This window comes from Podarcis tiliguerta, assembly GCF_965153285.1.
Source record: "Podarcis tiliguerta genome assembly, chromosome: 11".
Lineage (NCBI taxonomy): Eukaryota > Metazoa > Chordata > Lepidosauria > Squamata > Lacertidae > Podarcis > Podarcis tiliguerta.
The window spans coordinates 14,471,946-14,499,841 of NC_139544.1; the positions used below are offsets into that span (position 1 = coordinate 14,471,946).

Here is a 27,896-nt window from a genome sequence, read left to right on the forward strand (position 1 = left end):
GCAACAAAGGTACAATTAAAAACCATACAGCGTAGAGTTCAGCTCATTGCAATTGCTACAACAGGCATCAAGAAAGAATCAAGTGGTCCACTAAGACCCTCAGCTATTTTCAAGTGGTCCGTGGAAAGGGGGTAAGTCACCACTGGTCTGTGGGCACAGAAACAAGTGCATATGCATGGATGCAGAAGAGACCAAGCCCCACATATTTAGCCCTGTGGAGAAAATGGCTGCCTTTCACCAAGTAGTACAGCAGAGATTTCTACTGAACAATTTTCTCTGCCCGCCCCCCACCCCGTCTCCTTTAGCATGAGCATCTAATGCACAGCACGGTTTTATAGCAACACACCCAGGCATCTGGTAAATCCTCTTCTTTTTCCAGATGGGTGTTTTCCAATTCACCAGTATCCCCCCCCCAAAAAAAAACCCCACACATGTGTTTCAACAAATAGCACATGAGCTTTGCTATCCGACAGCAGAAAATACAGAACTAGCACAAATATTATCCCCCCCCCTTCCACTGGTCCATGTTTTCTGTTAGAGTTAACTTAGATACTTATCACAAAGGTTTACTGATTTGTAACTCACGATTCAACAATCTATCCAAGGCAGCTTACAATAAAAAGCATAGTAAACCAATAACCAGCAATTAAGAAATGATGAAACAAAACAATAATCATAAACCAAGAGGGGTTGCATCTAAAACATAAAACTCAAGTGACCTAAGGCTCAAAATCATGGACAAATAAAAACTCTTATGTGCGTCAATTGTGAGACCATGGCAGGCATCATTTGGGAAAAAGATTTACAGATAAGGGGTCACTATCAGAAATACCACAGTTTAATTCTCAATTTAGGTGGTTGGTAGTGAAGAACCTTATTACCACATCTCAGTTCCAGGAATTACATACATGTGAGAAAACACACCACCCTCCATGTGTGTGTCTATCCCAGACCCAGGCCATTTAGGACACTAAAAATCTAAACCAGCATCTTTTAAGACTGGTACTGTATGCTGTGTAAAGTATTGCTATAGATTTATAGGTGGTAGAATATAATTAAGGTCTGGGAATGTCAAAACTTTCCTTGGAGGAAATAGCCAGAGCCAAGTGTGTATTAGGGCTAGCATGGGGTTTGGTGGACCTGCTGATAAGCCTCTGTTATCAGCCCAAGTAAAAGCTTGTTAAATAGGCACACTTCCTGGGTTGTGTCTTGGACATTGTGATCCTAGCCAAATCAGCAACTGTTGATGAAGTGAGACAAACGTCTTTGTGAGGTGACCGGGGTGTGTGTGTGTGTTAACTATTAGGATTCAAAGTATCAAAGGAAATAGGTGTGTAAATAAAGGGGTGGAAGTGATGTGACAAGGAAGCAGAGAGGAACAGCTGAGCTGGGATGGGCCTGGCAGAGCAAGTGAGGCTGCCGAGAAAGGATGCTGATGCTGAAACTAAGGAATAAGCGGGCATGTGTTGGGGTGCTTTGGTGTGAGCCACTTGAAAGCTTCAGCTCATATATATGTGAAGTGGGAAGCAGTGTCCAGACATGCTGTTGTTGTTTAGTCGTGTCTGACTCTTCGTGACCCCATGGACCAGAGCACGCCAGGCACTCCTGTCTTCCACTGCCTCCCACAGTTTGGTCAAACACATGCTGGTAGCTTCGAGAACACTGGCCAACCATCTCGTCCTCTGTCATCCCCTTCTTCTTGTGCCCTCAATCATTCCCAACATCAGGGTCTTTTCCAGGGAGTCTTCTCTTCTTCTGAGGTGGCCAAAGTATTGGAGTCTCAGCTTCAGGATCTGTCCTTCCAGTGAGCACTCAGGGCTGATTTCCTTCAGAATGGATAGGTTTGATCTTCTTGCAGTCCATGGGACTTTCAAGAGTCTCCTCCAACACCATAATTCAAAAGCATCAATTCTTCAGCGATCAGCCTTCTTTATGGTCCAGCTCTCACTTCCATACATCACTACTGGGAAAACCATGGCTTTAACTATGCTAGCTCCACAACTACTTAGGGCAAAACTAAAAAAAAGCTCAACAATGTTTACATCCAGATTTTCATTTGTTGCAATATGGCAACCCTATCATAAAGACACTATAGCTACCCTTGTGCCTAATTTCCCAAAGGAAACACAAACGGAGATTAAAAGCAAGTGCCCTGGATTCTCCTCCACTGCTCAGCAGAGATCGGGGTGGCTTGAGACAGTATCATGCAGCAGTGAATTGAAAAGTTACCAGTGGAAAGAAAACCCATGGATTTTTCTTCCTCTGGCATACCAGAAGACAGCCATGTTATTCTCCTGCACCCAAACCAACCAAGAGTCTTGTAACTGTTTGGATGAGACGGGGGCAATTGGCAGGCCCCCAGATGGCTCCAGCCCACCGGATGGCAGCCGGGTGAACTCCAGTTCTCAGAACAGCATCAAAACTGTGACTCAAGCCTCAGAGGCCTTTAGAGACTGAGCACGCAAGCCAGCAGAGATAAGAACGCTTTGCAACGGAAGGGCGGACAAAGGCATATGTAAGCATATTTATAAGCATTTTATTCAGCATCAGGACAAAGGAAAAACATGTCTGCTTCCCTTCGTATCCAAGCAAACAGCATAAGCAAAAGCTTATGGAAGTTCCCAGCAGGATGTGCTGGAAGTAAACAGACATATGACATACGCATGCCTGTTCTAAAGGTGGAATGGAACTATATCCTAACAGTAACAAGTGCTATTTTTCTAGGAAAAATAGGTGCCAGAACTCATCATGAACCCTTCTCTTGTTGTCTTAGAATGACAATGGTGCCCACCTGAGAGGTGCCAGAACTGAGTTCCAGCGAGTTCCGGCTGAAAGAAAAACCCAGTTGTAACTCCTAAAATACTAACCAGTTTATTATGACATGCGTTTTCATGGACTGAAGTCCACTTCTTCAGATCGGTACCACTTTCAGTTTTGTTCCATTTGATTCCTGAATGTACAAAAGGATGACTGTAAGCAGTTCTCACCTCATACTCTAAGCCAGGGGTCAGCAATCTTTTTCAGCAGGGGGCCGGTCCACTGTCCCTCAGACACACATTCTGTTCATGTAAAAACACCAGGCAGGCCCCACAAATAACCCAGAGATGCATTTTAAATAAAAGGACACATTCTACTCATGCTGACTCCCAGACCGTCCGCGGGCTGGATTTAGAAGGTGATTGGGCCAGATCTGGCCCCCGGGCCTTAGTTTGCCTACCCATGCTCAGATATCAGTTTGAAATGGATGTTATCCATTTCTGTATATCATATGGGATTCTGTATGTTTAAACACCTTGCACAGTGCCCACCAAATACACCTTGCCTTGCTGTCAAGCAGGAGGGCAAATCGTTTTTGGTTCAAGGGCCACTTTCATCCATTGCCAATCCTCCATCTACATAGTACCCCACATTCTTAGATGAACATACACACAGGACACAAAGCAAGGAGGGGCCAAATTGCGACTTCGTCAGGGTATTGGATTGGTTGGAGGGATTTGAGTCTCTCTGCCCACTCCAATGTTATGTCTACATAATTATTTTTCTCCTTTTGCCACTGTTGCCAAAACTGGTGAGGGTTCAGAAAAAGTTATGGGTGGGGTGAACTTGATCTAGGTCTTGGGTAAACCACCCTTCTTGTAATTATTCCATGCCTGTATCTGCCTGATCAATAGTATCAATGTGAATAAACAGCATCATATCAGACAACTCCTAAGGGCCGAGGTCCCTTCAGCCACCCCCCCTAAAATATTTGAGGGGGCCGGGGGTGCTCAAAGTTTATGTACATTGCCATTCAAATGGCATGTGTGCACCACATCTTGTGATCAATTACGCAGTGTGGGCCTTACCTGCCCCCCAATATTTTATTCAACTTGGCACCCCAGAACAGCATCAATGTTTGCACTGCACAGTGCTCAGAAATAAGATTGCGGGCTTAGCTTGCCATTCCTTGATTTTCTAAATTTAAGTCTGAAAAGTTAAATGAAAGTGAAAAAGCTTGTTTCTTTAGACACTTCTGACGATTAAAACTTAAAAGCTGTGAGATGAGGGAATGTGGGCAAAGCTATGATGTGACCCCAGCTATGTTGTGCTGCAATGCAAGACGACTTGCAGACTTAAACTGCACAAGCACTCTGTAGCTCATTTTAAAAAATGCGTGTTGCAAAATAATTCTAGATTAGTTTTAATTTGCTTAACGCTACTACCTCCTGCTGGCGAATTTGAATAATTTACAGCATTAGCCAGTTCTGATATAAAAACAAAGAATATTTATTGGGGAAATGTTCCATTGCACTATACACATTTGTTTGTTAAATTGTCCATTCCATGAACCTGGGATTGCAACTGAACACTAACAGTGTGAAAGATGTACAATAGCTTTTCAAGGTGAAGAAATGGTAAAGAGTGTGGACAGCAAGGAGACTCTCTGCAAATATTCCCCTCTACTGCCGCTATGCTTTTCTTCATTTGTTTTTAATGCATTGCTGTAAACCAGACCATTCTTTCTACCTTACAAAATGTTCAGGTCAGAGGAGGGAAGTATGTCATGATACGCTAAGCTGGTATTCATTTTTTGATTGTCTGTGCTTTATTCAGAATAGGAAGAGAGAGGAGAGGAAATAGTTATGCAGTGAAAAATTTATAAATAGCAACCACTAAGTCAATTTCGTAGAGATTTTGTGAGGCCGGATTTTACCTGTTGATATAACAGCCTGGAAAGCTACTAGCATATTTTCTATAGATTTGACATAAATTGGAGGAGGGTGGGAGCTTTTCCCCAAGAGCTCTCAATGGCATCTGTAAAAGAGCCTGCAAAATCCTTTATTAAAAGAGGGGGTGGCATAGGGAGGAACCTCCTCCTCTAATACAGTGGTGCCTCGCAAGACGAAATTAATCCGTTCCGCGAGTCTCTTGCGGTTTTTTCGTCTTGCGAAGCACGGCTATTAGCGGCTTAGCGGCTATTAGCGGCTTAGCGGCTTTAAGAAAAAGGAAAAAAACTCGCAAGAACTCGCAAGACGTTTCGTCTTGTGAAGCAAGCCCATAGGGAAATTCGTCTTGCGAAACGACTCAAAAAACGGAAAACTCTTTCGTCTAGCGAGTTTTTCGTCTTGCGAGGCATTCGTCTTGCGGGGTACCACTGTAACTATAAAACACACTTTAATAGTAATATACAATGTGCAAGAGTTTAATCATTCTTTCAAAAATTTGCATACCACTTAGCCCCATGATTTCTAAGTGACAATGAGGTTACAATGAGATAGAAAAGATAAGCCAGCTTTTTAAAAAATAATAATAATGATGATTGTTGCTTTTTTCCCAATTACCTAAAGGCAAAACTAAATATATAACAAACCATTATGACTAAAACACTGATTCACAGAGTAGAATAATACACTGAACAGGTAAGACACACAATTTCTCCCCCACCCTTATGACATATATAATATATCAGTACCTATGGGGTATTACTGATGAGAATGAGTAAGAGGATATTTTATTAATTAATAATATATTCACTAAATTAATTGTATTTAATTATGTATGTAGGCTAACAGGTAGTGCCTGTTTTTAAAACTGTGGGCCTAGCTCAGAGAGCCCCAGTAGCAGACTATTAAATCCCATCCTTAGGTAGACTAATGAAGCATAGATATAGGCCATTAAACCTTATTTGATTCTGCTCAGCAGCTGACCCTCCATTTTGACCTCTTTTCAGTGAAACAGATCACACAGCAAGTTTAAAATGAATTACTTACAGTTTCTAGGTCTCAGACATGCATCCTTCCTTATGCAAAGGCAATACAATATTCTGAGTAATACAGCGAAGCAGCCTGAGACACGTGTCTGAGAGGCACGTCTGCCTCTGCTGCTTAGTGCGTGAAGAGGCAAGTGGGGGAACAGGAAATAGGCTTTACTTCCTCCCTCTCAGGAGGGGGGGCATGACCTCTGAACCTCTTCTAGCAATTAGAACTCTGTGGTCCTTAACCCCTTCATGCACTAACTAGCCCCAATGTGTGGTGCTGTGTAGGGATAGCAGCAGCAAATGAAAAACAGTGAGAGTTGGTGAAAAAAATTGCCTGCTCTGCAATTCTCCTGGCTGCTACTCCTCACCTGCCACTGCTGGATGGATGGAGATAGGGTATACCTGCATTATTTTGCAAATCAGGATGTTTTTAGTTGAAAGGCATAGATAACTACAGTGGTACATCTGGATGCGAATGGGATCCGTTCCGGAGCCCCGTTCTCATCCAGAAGCGAACGCAACCCACGTCCACACATGCACAAGTTGCGATTCGCCACTTCTGTGCATGTGCGTGACATCATTTTGACCGTCTGCGCGAGCGGCAAAAGCCGGAAGTAATGCGCGGGTCGCCGTAGTGCACAACCTAAAAATACTTATCCCAAAGCTACTTCAACTTGAGGTCTGACTGTATCTCTGCCTTAACAAAATAAAAAAAAATCCTTTCAGTAGCACCTTAGAGACCAACTAAGTTTGTTATTGGTATGAGCTTTTTGTGCATGCACACGAAAGCTCATACCAATAACAAACTTAGTTGGTCTCTAAGGTGCTACTGGAAGGATTTTATTTTATTTTATTTCGACTACGGCAGACGAACACGGCTACCTACCTATAACTATCTCTGCCTTTTAGCTGCATAAAAACAAAAACTAAAAACATCCTGATTTGCAAAATAATGCAGGTATACCCCTAGTCATTGTGTTTCTTTGTGAATGCCCCCCGTGATGGGAAACTATTTAGCTTACCAATTTTCTTTACAGCATCAGGAAGTTATCTGAATCATGTATGAAGCATCCCTAAGGTGTCTCATTGCCCTGTCCTATCCTGCCCTGCTGGCTCGGTACATGGGAAGCCCTGGGCATTTCATCACAAACCATCCTCTCCGGCTGCAATGTTTAATGCCACACCTTCCCCGAGGCTCCGTTTATTACATAACAAATGGACCTTTTGTTCCCAGGGCTCGATCATGTGCAATCTCTGCAGTGCAAAATATTGATTTGCCAGGCCTATTAACAGCAGAGAGCTTCTAAAAGCTTGTATGTGGAAACTGGAATGACTCCAGTTCAGTTTCATGACACGCATTAGTTAGGCCAGAGCTCAGGTCCTAGAAGCTATTTAAGTGAGATTTTTTTTGCAAGCTCCTGTTTCTCCAGAGGAGTCATTCATATGGGTAAAAATATTTCTTAATGGAAGGAAGGAAGGAAGGAAGGAAGGAGGGAGCACGGTTTGTTTACAGAGCTTTCAGTACAATTCAGAGTGAAAATCTTATGTGCTTGTTGTTGTTTAGTCGTTTAGTCGTGTCCGACTCTTCGTGACCCCATGGACCAGAGCACGCCAGGCACTCCTGTCTTACATTGCCTCCCACAGTTTGGTCAAACTCATGCTGGTAGCTTCGAGAACACTATCCAACCATCTCATCTTCTGTCGCCCCCTTCTCCTTGTGCCCTCCATCTTTCCCAACATCAGGGTCTTTTCCAGTGAGTCTTCTCTTCTCATGAGGTGAGTTCCCCCCAAAAAAAATCTACCCTGGAACCAGTTAAACCTCCCCATGGTGGTGCAGTAGGTTTAAGATCACAAGGAAGAAAAAAATCCATCAACCAGGTGACATGGGAAACGTAGACTACAGTCATATGTACACCCACTGGAGAATAAGCCTAAATAGGATTTCCAAATAAACTTTCATAGATAGCTAATTTAACTGTACTTGACTATGGTGGTACCTATTGCTATGTACTTTTAAATATCTTTAAAAAAAAATTATTATTATTATTTATTGAATTTGTATACTGCCCTTCATCTGGAGATCACAGAGTGACTCACAACATAAAAATACAAAATGTGAACACAATACCTAACAAGAACAGGAATAAGAACAAACCAATAACCCCCCCTCCCATGAACACATTTTAACATATATAGAATGCTAATCAGCCAAAGGCTTGGTTAAAGTAAAGGTAGGACAGTTAAATCCAGTCAAAGGTGACTATGGGGTTGTGGCGCTCATCTCACTTTCAAGCCAAGGGAGCCGGTGTTTGTCCACAGACAGCTTTCCATGTCATGCGGCCAGCATGACTAAACCACTTTTGGTACAACTGAACACTGTGACGGAAACCAGAGGGCACAGAAACGCTGTTTACCTTCCCACTTCAGCGGTACCTATTTATCTACTCACACTGGCGTGCTTTCGAACTGCTAGGTTGGCAGGAGCTGGGACAGGGCAACGGGAGCTCAGCCCGTTGTGGGGATTCAAACTGCCGACCTTCTGATTGGCAAGACCAAGAGGCTCAGCGATGGAGGTGGTGCTGTGGCCTGGTTAAAGATACACGTGCTTACCTCGCGCCTAAATATATTTGATGACGGCAGCAGGCAAGCCTCCCTGGGGAGAGCATTCCACAAACAGGGAGCCACCACAGAAGTCCCATTCTCGTGTTGCCACCCTCCGGACCTCTTATGGAGGAGGCACATGAAGAAGGGCCTTAGATGGTGATTGCATCGTCTGGGTCAGTTCATATGGAGAGAGGTGGTCCTTGAGATATTGTGGTCCTAAGCCACTTCAGGATTTATAGGTCAAAACCAGCACTTGGAATTCGGCCCAGAAACTAATTGGCAGCCAGTGCAGTTGGGCCAGGTTGGTATAATATGTTCAAACTGTTGTGCCCCAGTGAGAAATCCTTAAATGATTAGGGCAGATCAGTGTTTAGGCCAGAGGAAGCCAACATGGTGCTCTTCAGATGGACTATGGGGGCTCACCCCAAGTATACGGAACTCCCTTTCTGCAATACTGTGTCAAGCACAATTTTTTTACGGCTTCCATCTCTTGCTAAATTTATGCCTCTTTCCTATGGCCTTTGGAAACGGAATAATTTATTCTGGTGTCCTCCTTTTAGTATTTTACCTACACAAGAAGCAGAGCACTAGGCAAATAAATTTCTCACATTCTTTATTGATAAGTGGAACATTTATAATGGAGCAACACTGGCAACAAACATTGTCAGTGCCATCTGCTCAACAGAGGGCACTCTAAGCCTGCTTAAATATGGGGTGCATATGGGTTTATTTTCGTTTATAGTAGGGAATCTGTCACTTTCAGTTTCCCTCACTCTTCCTTTTCCCCATCTTCAGTTATCCACATTTCCATATCAGTTTGTGAATTATTTTTAAGATCTCCTGAAAATTCAACAGCATTTTAGTGCGAATTTATCCTAAAATGCACATTTTTGTATGCAATTTTGCCTAATATACACATATTTGCAAAGCATTTTACCCATGATATGTTATTGCTTACGAAAATCCATATTTTATGCACACTTTACCATAGTATATTCATGTTGACACACATAATTTGGCTGGAGAAGTGCATTGCAAAATTTTGCGAAGTGCGAATTTCAAAGGATGGCTGTGTTTCTTCTGCATATTGTCTTGGAAGCGTGAACTAAACTGAATCAAATTACACCACTTTGTACTTAATCGGTGATTAAATATCTCCCATAAAGATATCTAGTTCTGTAAACTCAAGTGTAGGTGTCAGGGAACTGCCATCGGCTCAGAGGCGAGAGGGGAAAAGCCGGATGGATTACAGAGAGCCCCCAAAGATCGTGGGAAGCAGCACCTCCTCAGCAGAGGAGAGTAACTACGCCTCCAGTGGAGAGGAGCTGCAGGGCTCGGAGTAGGCGAGGCGGTGCCAGGACACCTTGCCGGAGCAAAGAGGGGAGGAGAGAGGTCCTCTGTTGCCCACGCCTTCCCTGCGCAGTAGCCTTCCGCGCAGAGAGGGGAGGCGCAGACTGGGCGGTCAAGAAAATACTCTGCTGGGGAAGGTTTAAGGACCGCCCACTCTCAGATTCTGCCAGTGAATGAGCGGGCCATGGAATAGTGGCGCTCTGCATGGTGAAGGTTTTTTGGCACCAATAACAAGGCTTTACAACAGACCAGGGAGGCATTTGCCTGATTGCTCTCGAGCAACCCCCTGATACCCTTACAGTAGGGAATCTCAGGTCCAGGGTCCAGTTTCAGCCCGCTAAGCATTTCTGCTTGAATTTCAGGACTCTCCATAGGCCACACACTTCCCCTAGGTCACATCATTCAGTCACCATGCCCTGCCCTTCAAGGTCCTTCTGGAACGAGTCCTTAAACAATGATAATGCCTTGCTTGCCTAGATAGAGAGGGTAAAACCCTCTGGCTTCTGCATGGCTGAGATGTAGCCTATGTTCAAAGGTAAGAGTGACATCCCTGGCTCCACCCACCCCTGGAATGGTAGCCCTCTGGCTGAAACAGGTTTTATTTTATTGTTTGAAGAAAAATGAAATAATATTATATTTTTTAAAAGAAAACTTACTATTCCAAAACAAGTAGCCAGTTTATGGAAGCTATATACTCCCTGCTACCCAGGTATATAAAACAAAAAGCTCCATCAATGACCCCCCCCCCCAAAAAAAAAACAACCATTACAGCTTTTTACAGATTGGACATCCTGATGTTCTTTCACCTATGGCACTTTCCTGATCTAAATTCAGGCATTGCATCTTGAAGCTATAGGCATCAAAGGCGTTACAGGCATGAATTAGATTAGGAAAACTGCTTGGTTGGTGGAGGGAGGGGAACAAACTGTTAACCAGCTCCCTTTCCCCTCAGCTTCATTTGAATAAAAGGAAAAAAAATGTCTGGTGATCCAATCTCCGATATTGTATCACACATATAAAAAGGTAAAGGGACCCCTGACCATTAGGTCCAGTTGTGGACGACTCTGCGGTTGCGGCGCTCATCTTGCTTTATTGGCCGAGGGAGCCAGTGTACAGCTTCCGGGTCATGTGGCCAGCATGACTAAACCGCTTCTGGTGAACCAGAGCAGCGCACGGAAACACCATTTACCTTCCCGCTGGAGCAGTACCTATTTATCTACTTGCACTTCGATGTGCTTTCGAACTTCTAGGTGAGCAGGAGCTGGGACTGAACAACAGGAGCTCACCCTGTTGCGGGGATTCAAACCACCAACCTTCTGATCTGCAAGCCCTAGACTCTGTGGTTTACACCACAGCACCACCCGCGCTGGTCCCCCCCCCCCCATCTTAGGTGGTTATAATTGTTTTCACATAACGTGCAGCCAGAATTTAAGAATCTTGAATGATAAATTCGGCACATAAGGCACGTTTTTCATTTAGCCTTGTGTTTGAATAATCTTATGTGGATGTTAAGAAGCCTGGGGTGTCTTAACAATTTCCCCAGTAACAATATCACCTGTTAGTAAAGCTTAATTCATCTGGCCTTCTTTATCTTCCCTTCTGCTTGAACATAGGAAGTCACTTTATACCAGATCAAAGTATTTATCTGGTCCACTATCTTCTACTTACCAGCAGGAGCTCTTCAGAGGCCTGGTTCACAGCCATGATAAGCCATGCGGTGGCAGATTTTGGGCTTTAACATTTCTGTGGGGCCCCGGCTCTCACCTTCCATGGTTTGTTGTTGTTGCGATGCCCGCTGCAGCACCCTCTCAACTCAGTGTACACTGCGGGCAAACTGGTTGTGCTCCCTTACATCCGCCTCTGTGCATTGCTCCCATTTATCTACACTGAATCATGTTATTTAGAATTGTAGAGTTGAAAGGGTCATTTGGTCCAACCCTCTGCAATGCAGGACTCCTCTGACCAACGTGGTGCTTGAACCCACGACCCCAAAATTAAGAGTCTCATGCTTTAGCAACTGAGCTATCCCTCGGATGATGTGTTTTAATGCAAGACTATAGTTACATTAGGATTCCCACAAAACAAATAATCATGCCTAATGCTGCTCAGCCCCACCACCTGAACACTGGGAGAACACAGGTCAAACTACCGTATTTTTCCATCTATAAGACGCCCCCATGTATAAGACGCCCCCTATTTGGGGGGAGGGGTTAAGATTTAAGAAAATGGGGGGGGGGGAGATGGCCCAGAGTATAAGATGCCCCCTAATTTTTGACATTATTTTTTAGAGAGAGAAAACCTAGTCTTATACACAGGAAAATACGGTATTTGTATATCGATCCCACTTAGGGTCTGAAGCAGATTTTTTCCCATTACCTGCTCCTTTTCACCAGAGACATCAGGCATTGAACCAGAGACCTTATGAATTCAGGGCATGCGCTCTACCATTGCAAGTCAGATCATATTTTACCTAGTAACACTAGGACTTTCACTCTTGCTAGAAGCTTGGCCTTGCCCTCACTGGTTCTGGAAGGTTCCTATAGAAGAGTCCCGTATGCACAGAGACTTTGCGTCTGCCCATTAGGGGAAATAGGAAGCCCCAAACATATATATTTTTAGATGTCCTTTTTATGTTGAGATTCGTAGAGACACCACTGATCCTTAGCTGAAGAGGCTCGCCGATCTTTCTGACAATTCTAAACTTAGTTCTCTCCTCTTAGGCAAAGATCACAAGATGACCTGGCTGGTAGCCAGATTTTGCACCCAGATTTGTAGGCACAGATCATCCTCTAGAATAAAATACTTACTTGGGAAATGCTGAAGTCGCCCTTTGGGGTGCCTCAGGGTCAATTTTTATGGTGGCCCAAATCTCAGTTGTACGGGTGTATGTATATATCTCAATTTTAACTCATGAGCTATTGCTGCAATCTGCTCTGGTTGTATATTTTATCTTTATGAATGCTGTTTTTATTGTGTTATGTGAGCTGGTCTTTGACCGTAATAAATTATCTATGAAGGTACCAAGTGACGCTATTAAATGAAGCCTTGTGTATTTGAGTTTCTGGTCCAGTTCCTGAATCTGGTAACATTTTGCCTGAGTCTCGTCATGACAACAGAGCTATCTTCTGTCCCATTCTTACCTTTAGGAGGAACAGCAGAGCAAAGCATATGGTTAACTAAACAAATGCTTGCACGCATATAGAGGATTTTTAAATAACACACACAAAAAATCCCTGTATCTGTTAAGATGTTCATAAGTAATAGAAGTAATTGTTACTGCTCGCCAGAAATTGAAACAGCAGCACCACTAATGAGATAATAAATTACAAGTACAGCCGTAGCAACAATCTAGTTTAAAGATAACAGCTCTCGTTTTCTACACAATTAGCAAAATGTGGCCAAAGAAAACAAGCCAGTGGTGTAGTGCCTTTGGAGGCTGTGGACATGGGCTTGCGTTGATCTCCTGAAACCCAAATACTGCACATTGCTGCCAATTACCTAGAGGGAGAATTGCACTGTGAAGGATTTACTCAGTCTACCGTCCAGTTTGGGTTTGCGTCTTTAAAAGGCACAGATACACTACTTGTCTGTAAGCACTTACAGTATTCTCCCGAGTCCTCATTAAAATGAAGCAAACAACACAATTGCTCTTTTGAGCTTTTTCAGCTGCAGCCTCTTGCTGTTTTACTGAGAAAGAAGCTTAATACTTCAGGGGCATAACACTACCAGTCTTTGATACGCTTCGTGTTACTTCCCTTCGTGGCATCATGATTGCTAGTCTTTTTCCACCTTTAAACGTGTCTCTACCAGCCAGTAGCATCTACCCTTCCCTTCACCTCTGACTGCATTGTATACCAATTTAATCTACTTCTTGACTTCCTATTATCTGAATTTTGCTGCTTCAAAACAGCTCCTGTGTGTGTGTGTGTGTGTAAATTTGTGAGGATACCTGCCTCTCAAATTCAGGTAAATCTGCCTCTCAAATTCAGGTAAATCAATGGCATTTAATCTATAATTTAGAGGTGGGAAGCAAATTCCAAACCAATATACTGAATCTCTGAATCATAGTTACAGGTAGGTAGCCGTGTTGGTCTGCTGTAGTTGAAACAAAATTAAAAAATTCCTTCCAGTAGCACCTTAGAGACCAACTAAGTTTGTTATTGGTATGAGCTTTCGTGTGCATGCACACTTCTTCAGATACCTGAAGAAGTGCATTTTGTTTCTCTGAATCATGTCAGATCAGCGAATGGCATACAGTATAGTAGTCACAAACCTACATTGGTCCACATCCTCCGGGAGCAGAACTGTGGAGCAAAGTGGGCTGTGGATTGCAGCAAATGGATCAACTTCACATTTTTTGGTTACATTCTCATTGACCAACCAATCAAGGCCACAAAAACGCACAAAATCAATGCCTGCTGAGATTTGGAAATGTGATATAAGCATTTACACTGCAACCCTGTGCCCAATTAAATGCCTTCTGCACATTTATTTGGAAGAATGTTCTACGGCAAGCAATGTAGTCTGCTTCCAGGTAAATATATTTTAAAATCAAGATGAAAATTCCGCTGAAGTCAATGGGTTGTTTTCAACTAAGTTCTACTCAAAGTAAACCTACTAAAATTAGTGAATCAGTCACGTCTATTAATTTCAGTGGGTCTGCACTGAGTATGACTAATGTTGGATACAACCCAGTAAGTATGTATACCATTTTAACACACATACACATACCTGAAATTTTGTGTCCTACCAGACGACTTCCAAAGAAATAAAAAGGTATTATTATTGCAGTTTTGAAATTAAAAAGTGGATCTTCCTTGCTTTCAAGAAAGACAGTTTTATTTACTGACTGAATTCAGATTCTGCCCTTCAACGTAAAAAAAACATTTCCAGGGCTTGTAAAAATATGCTAAAAGCAACAGTAAAAACCACTAGATAAAATATAAACACAGCAAGAAACAGCAGGATGAAAGTGGCAGTTAAACACAATCCTGCCAGGTTTTGGTTTTTTTAAAAGTCTCAGGGAAATAAAAATAACTTTGTCTGGAAATTTTAGAATACTTTTGATTAACCAATTGGCTAGGAATGGTATTTTAAATGCAAGTTAACAGCTCAAGGTGTGAATATTCTAGCTCTAAAAATAGCCTTTCTTATCTAGAGTGGCATATCCAGTTAACAGCAACAGACCACTGTGTGAGAGCATATCTTAAGCGTGGACTGGTACTGATGTTCAGCACAGAACCATCACCTTATTTGTTATAACATGCAAGTTTCCTGGGCAACTTCTTCACCAAGGGGGAAAAAAATCCTTAACAGGTGTGAAAAGGTGACCTCGACTGCTCCTGTTGAATAGGGTGAAGAATGTAAACCATTTCACATGCAAAGCAACAGGTAACCGCTCACCTTGATTTTCACTTGTGCTTCGAGTGGCATTCCTACAAATTCCTTCTTGTTAAGTATCATTGAACCTAGTGGGAATCATTTGTGAGTAAGTATGCATATGATTATATTCCTATTCAGAGGTAAGGTGTGAAATAGAGCTTAAGTATTAATGGGCTACATTAATTTTGTATTTGTGAGATTGCATTCTGCAATGGTTTTATGCCTTATTCCAGGAAAGGAACAGCTTTGTCGTTCTGTAAGGTTTTTATGAATATGGCTTGAAATCTTACAGAATTGTAAAGCCGACAGTTAAGATGCACAAAAAAACCGTTAGCAACAACCCTTTTCCTCAGCAGTGAAAGAAGAGATTTATACTGTATATAAATAGCCTAAAAACTGCCACCTTCCTGTCTCCCCACACAGAGCCATTAAGTCCCGTGATGACACAGAATGCTTATGATAATTTTTGCAATGGGATTTGTGGAGCAGGGATGCAAAAGTTATCTGCATATTGATCCAGCAGCACAATGGTGTCTGTTTCTCAATCGAAAGCTATTCCTGCTGAATTGAAGACCACTTGAGGAAACTTTTCACAGGCAAAAATGTGATTTGGCATAGGTGTCTGTTGTTTGGTTGGATGGAATATAAACTCCTGCAGGTTATGAGCACTATATCTAGGGCATACCTAACAATAAATTGCACCAGTGATTGATTTGAACTAGACAATCAAATTTATGTCTACAGATGTATCTGGTATATGGTGTAATATATTAAGATGTGTTTTCAGTTTGGTTCGGATGTTATTGGGCTGTTTCTGCTCTTTGACAGCTGTTCCTTTATACTTTGCCCTGCTTGAAAGCACTAATAATAAGACATTAAAAAGTAGGTCACTAATGTGGGGCAGTGATTTCTTCAACTCTTTCGTCTTTTGTCTGCAGTCACATCTTGTGCTTGTTCTAAACTGTGACAAGTTGTTTTCATTTTGTTTTGCAGAAAATGAAAAACAAATTGCTTTCATCCACACGCTTCCCTCCACAGGCAGAACATAACTTTTGAAAACACAATAAAAGTAAGTGTAGAACGAAGACTGAAGTTTTATATCACAACAAGACACAGTAAACATCTGCATTTATTTGAACATACCACGATCATTTTAAGAGTCAATGTTTGTGGGAAATTTAAGAACTTTCCATCAATGCATGGTTTTTGTTTTTTTTAAAAAAAACACATCGGTATTATTACTGTCATATTGCAAAATATATTCCTATAAAGCCACAAACATACTTGATACAAATCCTAGAACAATTTGAACTCGGTTCTAACATGAATTAATTGGCCTGTATTAAGGGCACTGTTATTCAAATTTACTTCCAGCTATAAAATTATAGATGTCTTTTTCAAAATATACTATTACACCGGACTCCTTTTAAAGCCTATTTAGCATCCATATTGCAGAATACCGCATAAAACTGAAGAAGCTGATTCCCCCCCACCCCAAAGCTTGCTTGAACTAATGCAGAAGCCAGATGGAGTTCATTAAATCTAGGCATACAGGGATTAAAAATAAATCCCCCAACGCATCCAGAAAAAAAGTTATTTTAGTACTTGGAAATGAAGAGTTTGAGCATCTTACTTTGAACTGTCTACAAGTGAATTAACGTCACTCACTTCAGTGTCATCTGTCACTCACTTACTCCCATTAACAAGCTGACAGAATTGCTCTTTATTTTAAAGTGAACATCAATCCGCAGACTTTTTTTTCCAGTTAGAAAGGACTTTGTAACACCATTTAGTAATAAAGTCTCGGATAATCAAGAACCAGCTTTGCTAAGTTACCTTCTAAAGTACTACATCTATATTGCCTGTTCCCTTAGCTTGTTCTTCTGACTATAAAGCACCATTCCCGCCCACCCAAAGTATATATATATCTATCTCATTTTATTTAAAATATGATTCTATTTGTAGAATGGCAAAACGTCATGTATCACATTTATCTATGTCATTGTATTATTAGTACAAAAAGTAAAACAATTCCAAAGCACGTTTGCACAATCGAGGTTTCACAAAAATATGCACTTTTCCGAACTGTGTTACAATCAGTGGGTACAGTAGAGACAAACAGGCACCTCTGTTTTAAAAGTTTGTTTGACAACAAAAACGATCCTATGGTACTCAGAGCCTTGGGACGACTGTGACTAACAGAATACACTCGCACCTGAACAGCGTAACCAAACAAATTCTGCTAAGGCAAGCACAATAACATCGATTTGCAGGTGATGTATGTGTGTGTGTGTGTGTCTGTGTGTGTGCACGCGAGTGAGAAAGTTTACATCTTTGACTCTCCGTTACCAATGGTCTTTCAAGAACGTCGTCTTTTACACTTTGGAGAGGAGCCCTGACTCCGGAGCACTTGCCTTAATGAGGTTCTGGATTTCTTTGAATTTGGGGTGGTCTTTGTCGGCTATTAGCTGCAGCAATATAGCTTCACTAGTGGTAACGATAATCCCGGTGCGAGCTAGACGCTGAAAAAAAAGAGAGCAAAAGAAGACAGCTGGGGTGAGTATATGCTGCGTACCTAGTGAGTAACTTTTCAACCACAATACCACTGCCTCTGCAATTTCTTGTCACAGGTGAGGAGGTCCCAGGTAAGGAGGATTGGCAATTTAAGATGATAGAATACGCAAAACTAGCTGGCCTAGTGTACAGAAGAAGAGAGCAAGAAGAACGTATGTTTAAAGAATGGGGAATTTTTTGCCGAGTATATGGAAAGCAATTTTGCACAGCTGGAAACGCTGGCAGCGTTAAGGTGAATTCAACAGGGTAATAAATACTTGAGCAATAAATAAACAAATAAAATTTCTCGGCACAATATATTACAGTTCGTTATTTTAAAACATGAGAAACATCCATTACCATTTGCGAGGGTAAACTTCTGTTCTCTTTCACTGCAATGTAGGTAGGCTGGATTAAAAATCCAAATGGCTAGGACTTTAAATCACTTATATGGAATAGTAATACACAGGGCTTTTTTTCCTGCCAGAATTCAGTTCCGGCATTTCTCAGGTGGGCGCCATTGCCATTATAAGATAACAAGGGAGGCATTTTTCTAGCAAAAGGGCACTGGTAATATAAAATTACCTATGTCCTTGGTGAAATTAAACAGGATTTAACAGCAGGAGGTCATATTCCATGTAACATATTAAATTTGGCAGATCCTTATTAGAGGAATACCAATTTCCCTAATATCAATTTGTTTTTGTCCTGTAACACTTCTGAGACTATCAAGATATTTTAGCTGCTGGTGGGAGAAAAATATGCATAATATATTAAAGAGTTCTCGATGGAAACACTGAGATCAGATGCACACCTTTGCCAATGAAAAATAAGATTTGATTTAGCATGATAGGTTTGTCAAATGGCTGTAGTCGTGGTAAAGAAGTGGGTGAGAAATTATAAAAAAATGCCTAGTTTCTAGAAAGACGCTATGCTACTCTGGAACAGCAAAAGAAAGCCTTGTGGTTTCTTAAAAACTAACATTCTTTATTATTACAGCATAATCTTTCATGGCTCAATCAGATGTGATACCTGGATACTGCTAACTCTTAAACATTCCAAATATCAACACAAAAACACACACAAGGAACAAGCAAAAAAGAGGAAGCACTAAATAATGCTTTCATTCAGAAAATGAGGCAGTAATTAAAAGAACAAAGGAAGTTGCAAATACAAACTTCAAAAATGTTTGGTCCAGGTGACATTTAAAACGAATAATGACACGAAGTCAAAGTTGGGAATTATCTTCTTTGAATATGCCCGGTTTACAAGGCCATAAGAAATCGTCCTAAATCCCCTATAAGAACATGACTGTTGTCCAGTATGTATTAGAAAAGTTGAGGGCAAATCGCTTTGCACTGAGAATTAGGCAGAAACATTTGCCATCACATATGAAAATTGCTCTCTGCAAGCGGGAGGATAAGAAATAAGTATTACTTAGTGTAGACTTATTTAAAATTAATGGACATAACTTAGTCACGTGGTCGGGGGAGCAATGCTTATGATGGAGAAACAACAATTTTCTCATTGAAAGGAAAGTTGGGGGGGGGGAGTTTGGTATTTTGTTTTTGGTATAGCTGGACAGTTCAGTTCTAACAGTAAGATGGTTAAACAACATGTCGTAATAACATTTAGTTCCAATGATCTTTATTACAGCAGTTGAATGTTTTGTACCCAAACAGAAAATCATAAAAGTATTTATTAATACTTTATGACAGCAGTCCAATGAATACTTATGTCTGAGTAACCCACTGAAAACAGCAGAATTACTTCTCGTTAACTGTGCATAGGATTGCACTCTAGAGATGATACAGTGAAGAATCGGAGAGGGCTGATTATTTTAATGCTAGATAAAATCAAAGGATGAGTCAGTTGTGGCACAGAAAGGAATTTTTATAGTAACACTATTAGATCGGCAGTCGAGACAGAAAGTCTGGAAAAACACATCTATTATAACCCAACCATCCTGCTATGGTAGAATTCCCTAAATCAAAAACCATTCTTGATGGATGCTGATCGACTTCCCCTCACAAACTTCCAAAAACAATTTCTTATTGAGCTTTCTCCATTGTTGTTCCGGTCTTAATATTAAAGCTTAGTAGTTAAAAACAGTAGTGTACAAAACGATCAGCCAAAAGCTTAGATAAATAAAAGAGACTTTACATGTTTCCTGAATGCAGGTAAAGAGAGCAACTCCTAGATATCCCCAAAATGAATGACTTGGACAAAATAAGCAAGATATATGGATCTCATCGGATTTTCTACCATTTTTGGTTACAATATGGTTCCTACTTCTCTTCCATGTAGTATGAATCCTAAAGTCTATCAGAAAGTTAGTGGTTATGCCCATCTTGTAACAATTAAAGAGATCAATCTCATATACATCCCCATCTCAAAGTAGTTACCTCTAGGGCAAACATTCTGTCCATCATACTTCTTGAAGATGTTGCATCGGCCACAATGTGAACTTCGAGACCTCTGCCTACCAATTCCAGAGCTGTCTGTTGGATGCAGACATGAGTCTTGGAGAAAAAACAAAAATTAACTTCATCAACTATCACATAAACAGAATATCAACAACTTCAGGACAAGCTAGCTGTTTGTGTATTTGTTTTCCAGACAGTTAGACAAAATGATCCGAATATAAGTGTATATAAGTGATTAGAGCAAGTTTAGCAAGCTGTATTTACAGATAGCATGTAACCTATTTGTTCTATTATGGAATAACATTGGTTTTCATATATCTGTTCTTCTCTATGTATATAAATATTTTATAGGATTATTGCCATAACACTAAAAAATACAAAAACATCACTTTTATCTAAATAACAGTAATTTTTCAGAAAGTCTATAGGCAAGTTATTAATGCAGTACTTACTTCTACCCCAAATAAAACAACACTGCGAACTCCAGGAATTTCTGCTATTGCAGACTCAACTTCAGGCAATACCATAGAAAACTTTGTTTTTGGTAAGACAAGTTTAGCTGCAGTTAAATCTATTTCTTGCACTGTGCTTCCAAGACCTTTAGGATACTGCTCCGTTACAATAACTGGGATTCCTAAAATTCGTGCACCTTGAAGCTGCAAATGGAAAAAGCCGACACAAGAATTAAACTTTTATTTAAGCAATAAAATAGTCCATAACAATAAAAATTATACAGCAGCAGCAGCTGATAAAATTAGAAACCAGGTATGTTATACTAAGAAACCAGGTAAACTTACTAATCGTTGTCCTACGCTGATGATATCTCCAAAATACTTGATAGCAGGTCTAAATCTCTCTTGCATATCACAACAGAAAAACACAGTGCTTGAAGGTGTGAGGTTGCCCAATGTAGTTAACTGAAATAAAGGAAAAATCAGAAATCACAGGTTAAGCAAGTCCTATTTGAGGGGGGGGGGGGATTTTGCATTGGCTAGGAGCCAAATACCCACTTTAGGTGAGCCCAAAGGGCTAGGTGTGTCCAGCAGGATATTGGACTTTTTTTTCTTTGAACAGCATGCTCCCATGTCATACAGCCAACTCACAAATCCTCCGTTTCAAAACCAAGATGTAACAGCAAGAGGAAAAAGAAAAATCAAAAGCTCCTTGAAGTGTGTTGAACTGGTTACACAATTCTTTGGATCCCAGTCATTATCTGCTGAGATAGCCCTGACATGCAGTCTTCCAGCACCTGAAGACATGTGCAATCTAAACACATTTCAAGATAAAGGTAACAGGCATCGACATTGAGATTTGTAAATACAGCAACACCGAACATGACGTATTGCAAATACTTGATAAATTAAAAGCTTAATTTAAAGAACAACTAAGCAAAAAAACAGCATTCTAAAGTGAATCGCAGTGGGTTCTTCCCCTATTATGTGATCCCAACTTCACTATTTACATTCAGACTACTAAGACTGGAAAATTGTTCCCCATTCTAAGGAGCTGTGTCAACCCACCACTTTTGCCTCAGGCAGACTGAACCCTTTCTTAAAGTTGCTCTTTTGAAGTAGCACACAGAGACACAGACACAGACCCTTCACCATAATGAAAGTACCCCCTCCCCCCCAAAAAATCACAAGAAGTTTAAATGCAAAAAACTGGCAGAAGGCTTCTCTCCGAAAATCTACATAACAAGTTTTTCATTTCCCCGAAGCTAGCACAGGACACAGAACTGAAGGAGAGCAGAGACAGCACTCTAAAACCATCTTCACCATCCTTTAAAGCACTGTGAGTCTTTATCCTTACTAATGTCACTCTGAATATGGGAAGAACCTCTGCTGTCCCTTACTAATACAACCATATTAATCCCTATGCATAATTCTGCAACTCACACTTTTTAATGTATGTCTATTTAAGGAGGAGGGTTGCAGCTCGGTAGCAGAACTCACGTTTTGTGTGCGGAAGGTCAACCTTCAGCAGTTTCTGGAAAGACTCCTGTCTCGAACCCTGGAGATCTACAGCTAGTCAATACCCAACTAGGTAAATCAATTGTCTGAGACAGCTTCTTTTGTTTCTAAAACATAGGATGGAATCCAGGGAACTGTGAGCAATATTGTCCTCAGCTATTCCTTCTCACTGCAGCCCCTTGCACCTTCCCAGGGGCTGCAGAAATCAAAACTCACCTCCCTTATGTTAGTGGAAGTGGCTCTCCGGACTGCACTCGTAATTTTTCAACAGTGTGAGCAACTACTTGGGAATTATTTTATGTCCGTGATAAGCATACGTAAAGTCGCTTAAAAGATGAAAGTTTAAGCTGGAGCTGACTCACCATCATTAAATGCAGTGTGGCTTAACTTTGTAACCCCCTTCCAAGTACCCTTTTGGTGCACACTGGCACAGTTTGTACATCACAGTTAGCTAAACTTTAGAAGAGACTATGGTTTGACATAAATGAGAAGCAAGCTGGTGCCTGCTGCTCAAAGGGTCCCTGACACTGCTTCCCCCTGTTCCTATCGCACTGCAGACAAAGCAAGCCAGCCTGCCTTCTTGCGATGTCAAAACACAGGTTTGTGGCTTATTTCCATCAAACAAACCATAAGCAACAGGCCCAGAACAAACCTTGTGATTTGTCTGAAGAGAAACAAACTACAAGCCTCAGGTCAAAGGACAAGTCAGACAGAGCAGCAGCCGGAGCACTCTGAGAACTTGCTTCAAACTACAGTTTTAATGCGATGTCTGAACAGGGCTAATGTGTGCTATCAAGGTAAGGACAGCAAACCAAAACAAATGTTTAGCATGGTCTCCTACACCCAGTCTGTTCTGCATCTTTCAGTTCAGACTCCCTTTCATGAGCAGCAGCACACTATTGATTGTTACTGGGACTTAAAGCTCGCAGCCGTGACAGGATGAGAATGCATAAGTACTGATCAAAATTGGGTAGGGACAAGTAGAGGAAATGAGCGCTTGCACCTCTATTATGAGCAAATTTGTGGGGTAGTTAAGTGCAAGTGATCTGAAGCAATATGTTAAACTAGTCTGTTTTTTAAATAATACGGTGCCTGACTCTGCACAAGATCAGGTTGTTATTGTTCCTCAAAACATGTTCCCTAACTGATGAAGAGGCATTACTGAATGTACAGTTTGTACTTGTATGCTGCGGCGGTGGATGAAAGTTCCCTGCATTCTCCTGAGGTTACATGCCCTTACACACTTGCTTTTTAGAGACGTATTCTCCACTCAGCTATGTTTCCAAGTGGATGCTTTGCATAGATTTTTTATATAACTAGTCTCACATACCTAGTTCAAATTGAATGCATTACCGAATGCCCTTTCCTTAATCTGCAAACTCTTACTTTAATTTTGGACTGAGAATACTTTCCTTGCCAGCTTCAGGATAACATCAGTCCAAAAGAAGGCTCTCCTTCGTATTGCCTTTGAGTCCATTTCTGGCTTTCTGGGGTAGGAGGGCACTTCGTCCCTGGCTTATCAGATGGGTGAGGTGAAAGGCACTCCCAATTCTCAGTTGGGGTTAGATGAGAAGCCCTTACCCTCATCAAAATTGAGTAAGCTGAAGTTGAGACATGTCAGGAGAATCATGCTCCACCTGCCAACATCATTCTACTGCCTTCTGGAGGTGGGAAGAATCAGATTTCTCCTCCCATCTTCAGGGGATTTCTTGCTACTCTGGCCAGTATTTTAAAGGAGGAGATGGAAGCAAGCCCCACTGAAATCACTGGGTGGTGCGGTCTTAAAATTAAAAATGCTTTGGACCAGATTACCTGATGGCAACAGAGCCCCCCTTCACATCTCACCTGAGCCACAAACACCTTACATGCCTCTAGGAGGAAAGCCCTCCTCTCTTTTTTGCCTGTGCTACCCAAGCACATACCAAAATTTCTCTGATGAAAATAGGGAAGTCCTATTCCATGATGATGATGATGATAATTAATATATTTATACCCCACCCATCTGACTGGGTTGCCCCAGCCACTCTGGGCAGCTTCCAACTTATGTATAACAAACATTTTAAAAACTTCCCTATAGGAGGCTGCCTTCAGATGTCCTCTAAAGGTTGTCTAGTTACTTATCTCCTTGGCTCGGGGGTCACATAACTCCATACCCTCCAACATTTCTCTGATTAAAATATGGGTGTCCTACCATACCCACCAATGAAAATAGGACGTTCTAAGAAAAAGCGAGACCTTCTGGGATCAAATCAGAAACCGAGATGGCTTCTGTAAATCCAGGACCATCCCTGGAAAATAGGGACACTTTTAGGCTCTGCAAGCACCATACTAGCATTGGCCTACCCTTCAAGGTTGGCGGTAAGGATCACTACACATGGGCATAACCAGGATTTTTGTTCGGGGGGGGGGGGAACGACCAATGTGACGGGTCAGTTAGTTATTTCCCGTGCTTTTTTTCTCGGGGGGGGGGTACGCAGACCCCTGAACATTTTGTGCATCTATGTTTGGCCTCAACGAGGGGCAGTATTTTTAATATCAATAGGAAAATGAGAATACTCCTAAACATTTTTAAAAAGAAAAAAAGCACTGAGTATTTCTATTGTTTTACTTGATCTGGGGGATGGGGCAGCTTGCCCCCCTCTGCGACGCCCATGTCACTACCCACTTCAGACATGCACCTGGCAGCTGTTTTTATAAGAGAAAAGGAATGCGAGAGAGAGAGAGAGAGATTTATGCTTTTCTCTCTGGGCAGGAGGCAGACCTGGAGTTTGTCCCGCGTGTTTGGGCGGCAGGGAACCAGCAAGCTGCCAGCCGGGAGAGTTCACCTCCTCCTCCTCCAAACGGGAGAGGATGGTGGGGGCGAATGGATCTCCCCCTTTCCGTGAGCAGGGGAGACCCACCCCGCGCCCCCCACCCACCGCGCAAAGAAACGGCTCTGGGTGCGCAAGGCTCGTCCCCCTGCCGGCTCTCCCCTGCGCCCACCTGTATCTGCAGCGGCACCAGGCGCACTTTGCAGCGCTCGCCCACCAGGAAGCCCTTGGGCAGGTCGATGTACTGGCTCCACTCGTCGGAGAAGAGCTGCACCACGAACTTGCGGTGCATGTCCAGCTGGTCGCCGTAGAGGCTCAGGAACTTCTGGATCAGCACCTCGTAGCCCGAGCCGTGCGGCACCGTCGAAGGCCTGGCGAACACCGAGAAGCAGAACAGCACCGGCACCGAGCCGGGAGACGAGCCGCCGGCGGCGGTGGAGCCTTCCACCAAGGGCTGCTGCTGCTGCTCCGCCGCCGCCATGTTCGCGGGCAGCCGCTCCAGTTCCGCGCCTCCGCTGCTCCTCCTCCTGCTGCCGCTGCCGGTGCCGCCTCCCGGCCAGACGGGGCGCGCCGGCGGCTCCCAATCGCGGCTCCTGCTCCTCCTCCTCCTCACCATGGGAGCCAGCCCTGCCTCGGCTCGCCTGGCCGGGGCGGAGCGCGCAGGTGGACGCCGCGCTTCGCTTCCCCTCGAGCCTTCCGCGCCCGCCCTCAGGCCGCGTCCCCGTTATCGCCTCGCCACGAGCCGCTCCGTCGTCTCCTTCGCCCCCCACGCAATCCACGCGCGTTGTGCTGGCTGGCGCGGAAGGATACGGGCTTGCGCTGTGGAGGGAGGGGGGGAATCTGAGGTGGCCAGTGACGGTGCTTAGAGGCGGTGGCCGCGGGGAAGCAGGGCTATGGCGGCGGCGGCTGCTGCTGCCGCCTGGCAGTCTGAGGGGAAATTCGGGATGGGGTGGAAATGCCCCTTCCCTCGTTTCCTCTGGTCTTGTGGTTTCCATCTGCCGGCGAACAATTGTACCACGACAAGCAGATGCCAGCACCACCCGCGCCAAAAAGAGAGAGAGGGAGGCTGTGCCACTTTGGGGTTTTGGCCACTCAAGTGTTTTCAATCCCTCCAGCATTTCCCTGATGAAAATAGGAACGCCTTATTCCAGAGGTTTTTGACTTTTGGGGTCCGTGGCTCCCCTGCCAGTGCCGGATTTACCCATAATCTAAACAAGTTATAGCTTAGGGCCCCACTCTTTTGGGGGCCCCCAAAAAATTAAAGGGGAAAAACTGGATGCACATTTCCAAAATGTAAGATAAAAAAAACCCAAACAAAATAAAACCTACATGCAGCAATAGTGTTTTGTGTTGTGTGGGCTCCTGTGATGGAAGTAATGGGCCCCACCTGCTAGCTTGCTCCCTAAAATATCACTGTTTGCTCATTTCTGTATATAGGGTGCCTACATTCTGCATGTGCAAATGGGTTTAGATACCTAATAGGTCCATAAATTACCATATAGCATATTGTTATGTACTGAAGTTCTCACCCTGGGCCAGCAGGGGGATACTGTAGATAATTTACACTCAAGTTCACATATGTAAATAAGGGATTGAAAGTGACGTTCAGTGATTGGATAGTTACAGAAAGTGGTTACTGTTGCGTTGTAGGCTGGCTCTATATAAGTAGACTGGCTGAACCCTTCAGTTCAGTTCTGTTCTGGCCTGTGAATAAACAAGAGCTGTTTGAAGAATCACTGTGTCGTCTGATATGTTCACCCACAACTTAACACATATATTCAATACAATAAACAGAGGCAATTTGTTGTTGACAAAGGACAGCTGGATATACAAGGTGAGTCTTTTAAAAGAGCCCCCGTGGAACATGTTTACTTTGTATCCACGGGGCCTCTTTTAAAGGACTAACCCTGTATAAAGGGCCCCATTACCTTCAGTAGCTTAGGGCCTCATCAAACCTAAATCCAGCCCTGCCCTTGACCAACTGCATTCTTTCTGTGGTATCCCTGTGGGGCAGTTATGCTACCCCTTGCCAGCGCCCCTGGTCTCTGAGCTGCCCTTCCTGCCCCAAAGAGAGGTGCCGCCTCGCACTGCCCCACAGGGGCCTGGGAAGCACCCCCTGGCCAGCCCCAGAGGCACAATTCGCCTGGGGAGCTTGTAGCCAGGGCTGCTGTAATAAACAGCTGTGGAAGCCTTTGGGAGGCAGAGATGCAAGAGGGCATTAAAGGAGGGAGGGAAGGAAAGAGGGGCAGGGGCCAATGTTGCCCGTGGCACCCCTGACCAAAATTCAAGGCATCCCAGGGGGCCACAGCACACTGGTTGAAAACCACTGTCCAGATTCCATTATTATTATTATTATTATTAGCCCATCTGACTGGGTTGCCCCAGCTACTCTGGGTGGCTTCCAACATACATAAAACATAATAAAACATTAAACATTAAAACTTCCCTATACAGTTCAGATGTCTTCTAAAGGTTATCTAGTCACTTATCTCCCTGGCTTGTGGGCCACATAATTCCATGCTCTTCAACGTTTCTCCGATGAAAATAGGGACGTCCTAAGGAAAAGCGGGACATTCTGAGGACAAATCAGAAACTGGGGTGGCTTCTGTAAATTGGACTATCCCTGGAAAATAGGGACACAGAGTCTGAAATACATCCATTTTTTTTCAGTGGCCAGCTTAATTACTCAACAAGGCTTATCCTAATGCTGATTGAGTTCATGACTGCAGCCAATAATTTAATGCTGTTGTGACAGAAGCTCCTGAAGTGGTCAGCTGTATGAGCTAGTCATTAACCAACTTGAATCAATTCCAGTTCCTTAATTAAAATATGATAGTGTCAATCCTATTTAGCTCATTTGATTTAATCAGTCTTAATTTGCCATGTGTTACTTTTAAAGACTACTGTAGTAATTTAGCATTCAGGATGGCATAGTAATGACCAGCATTTTACAGTTTTATTGTACATCTATTGCAATTCCTAATTGCAAATATAGTGTAATGTATTTTGTTGCTCTCCCCCCCCCCCTTTTCTAGCTATGATGCTAAAATTTTGGATTGGATGC

The 27,896-nt window shown here is 42.7% G+C and overlaps 1 protein-coding gene and 1 long non-coding RNA gene across 2 annotated transcripts in view; one reads left to right on the forward strand and one right to left on the reverse strand.

Moving 5' to 3' along the window:
• Window positions 1-27,896, forward strand: part of LOC310660206 — a 109,932-nt gene that overhangs the window by 75,220 nt on the left and 6,816 nt on the right. The window lies entirely within an intron of this gene.
• On the reverse strand, window positions 16,185-25,891 carry ISOC1 (isochorismatase domain containing 1). The gene is made up of 5 exons (XM_083404312.1): window positions 25,005-25,891; window positions 20,850-20,969; window positions 20,505-20,708; window positions 20,032-20,148; window positions 16,185-17,595 (listed from the first exon to the last, which is right to left on the reverse strand). The coding sequence occupies exons 1-5, from the start codon at window positions 25,446-25,448 to the stop codon at window positions 17,449-17,451; spliced, it is 1,032 nt and encodes a 343-aa protein (XP_083260438.1). The 5' UTR covers window positions 25,449-25,891; the 3' UTR covers window positions 16,185-17,448.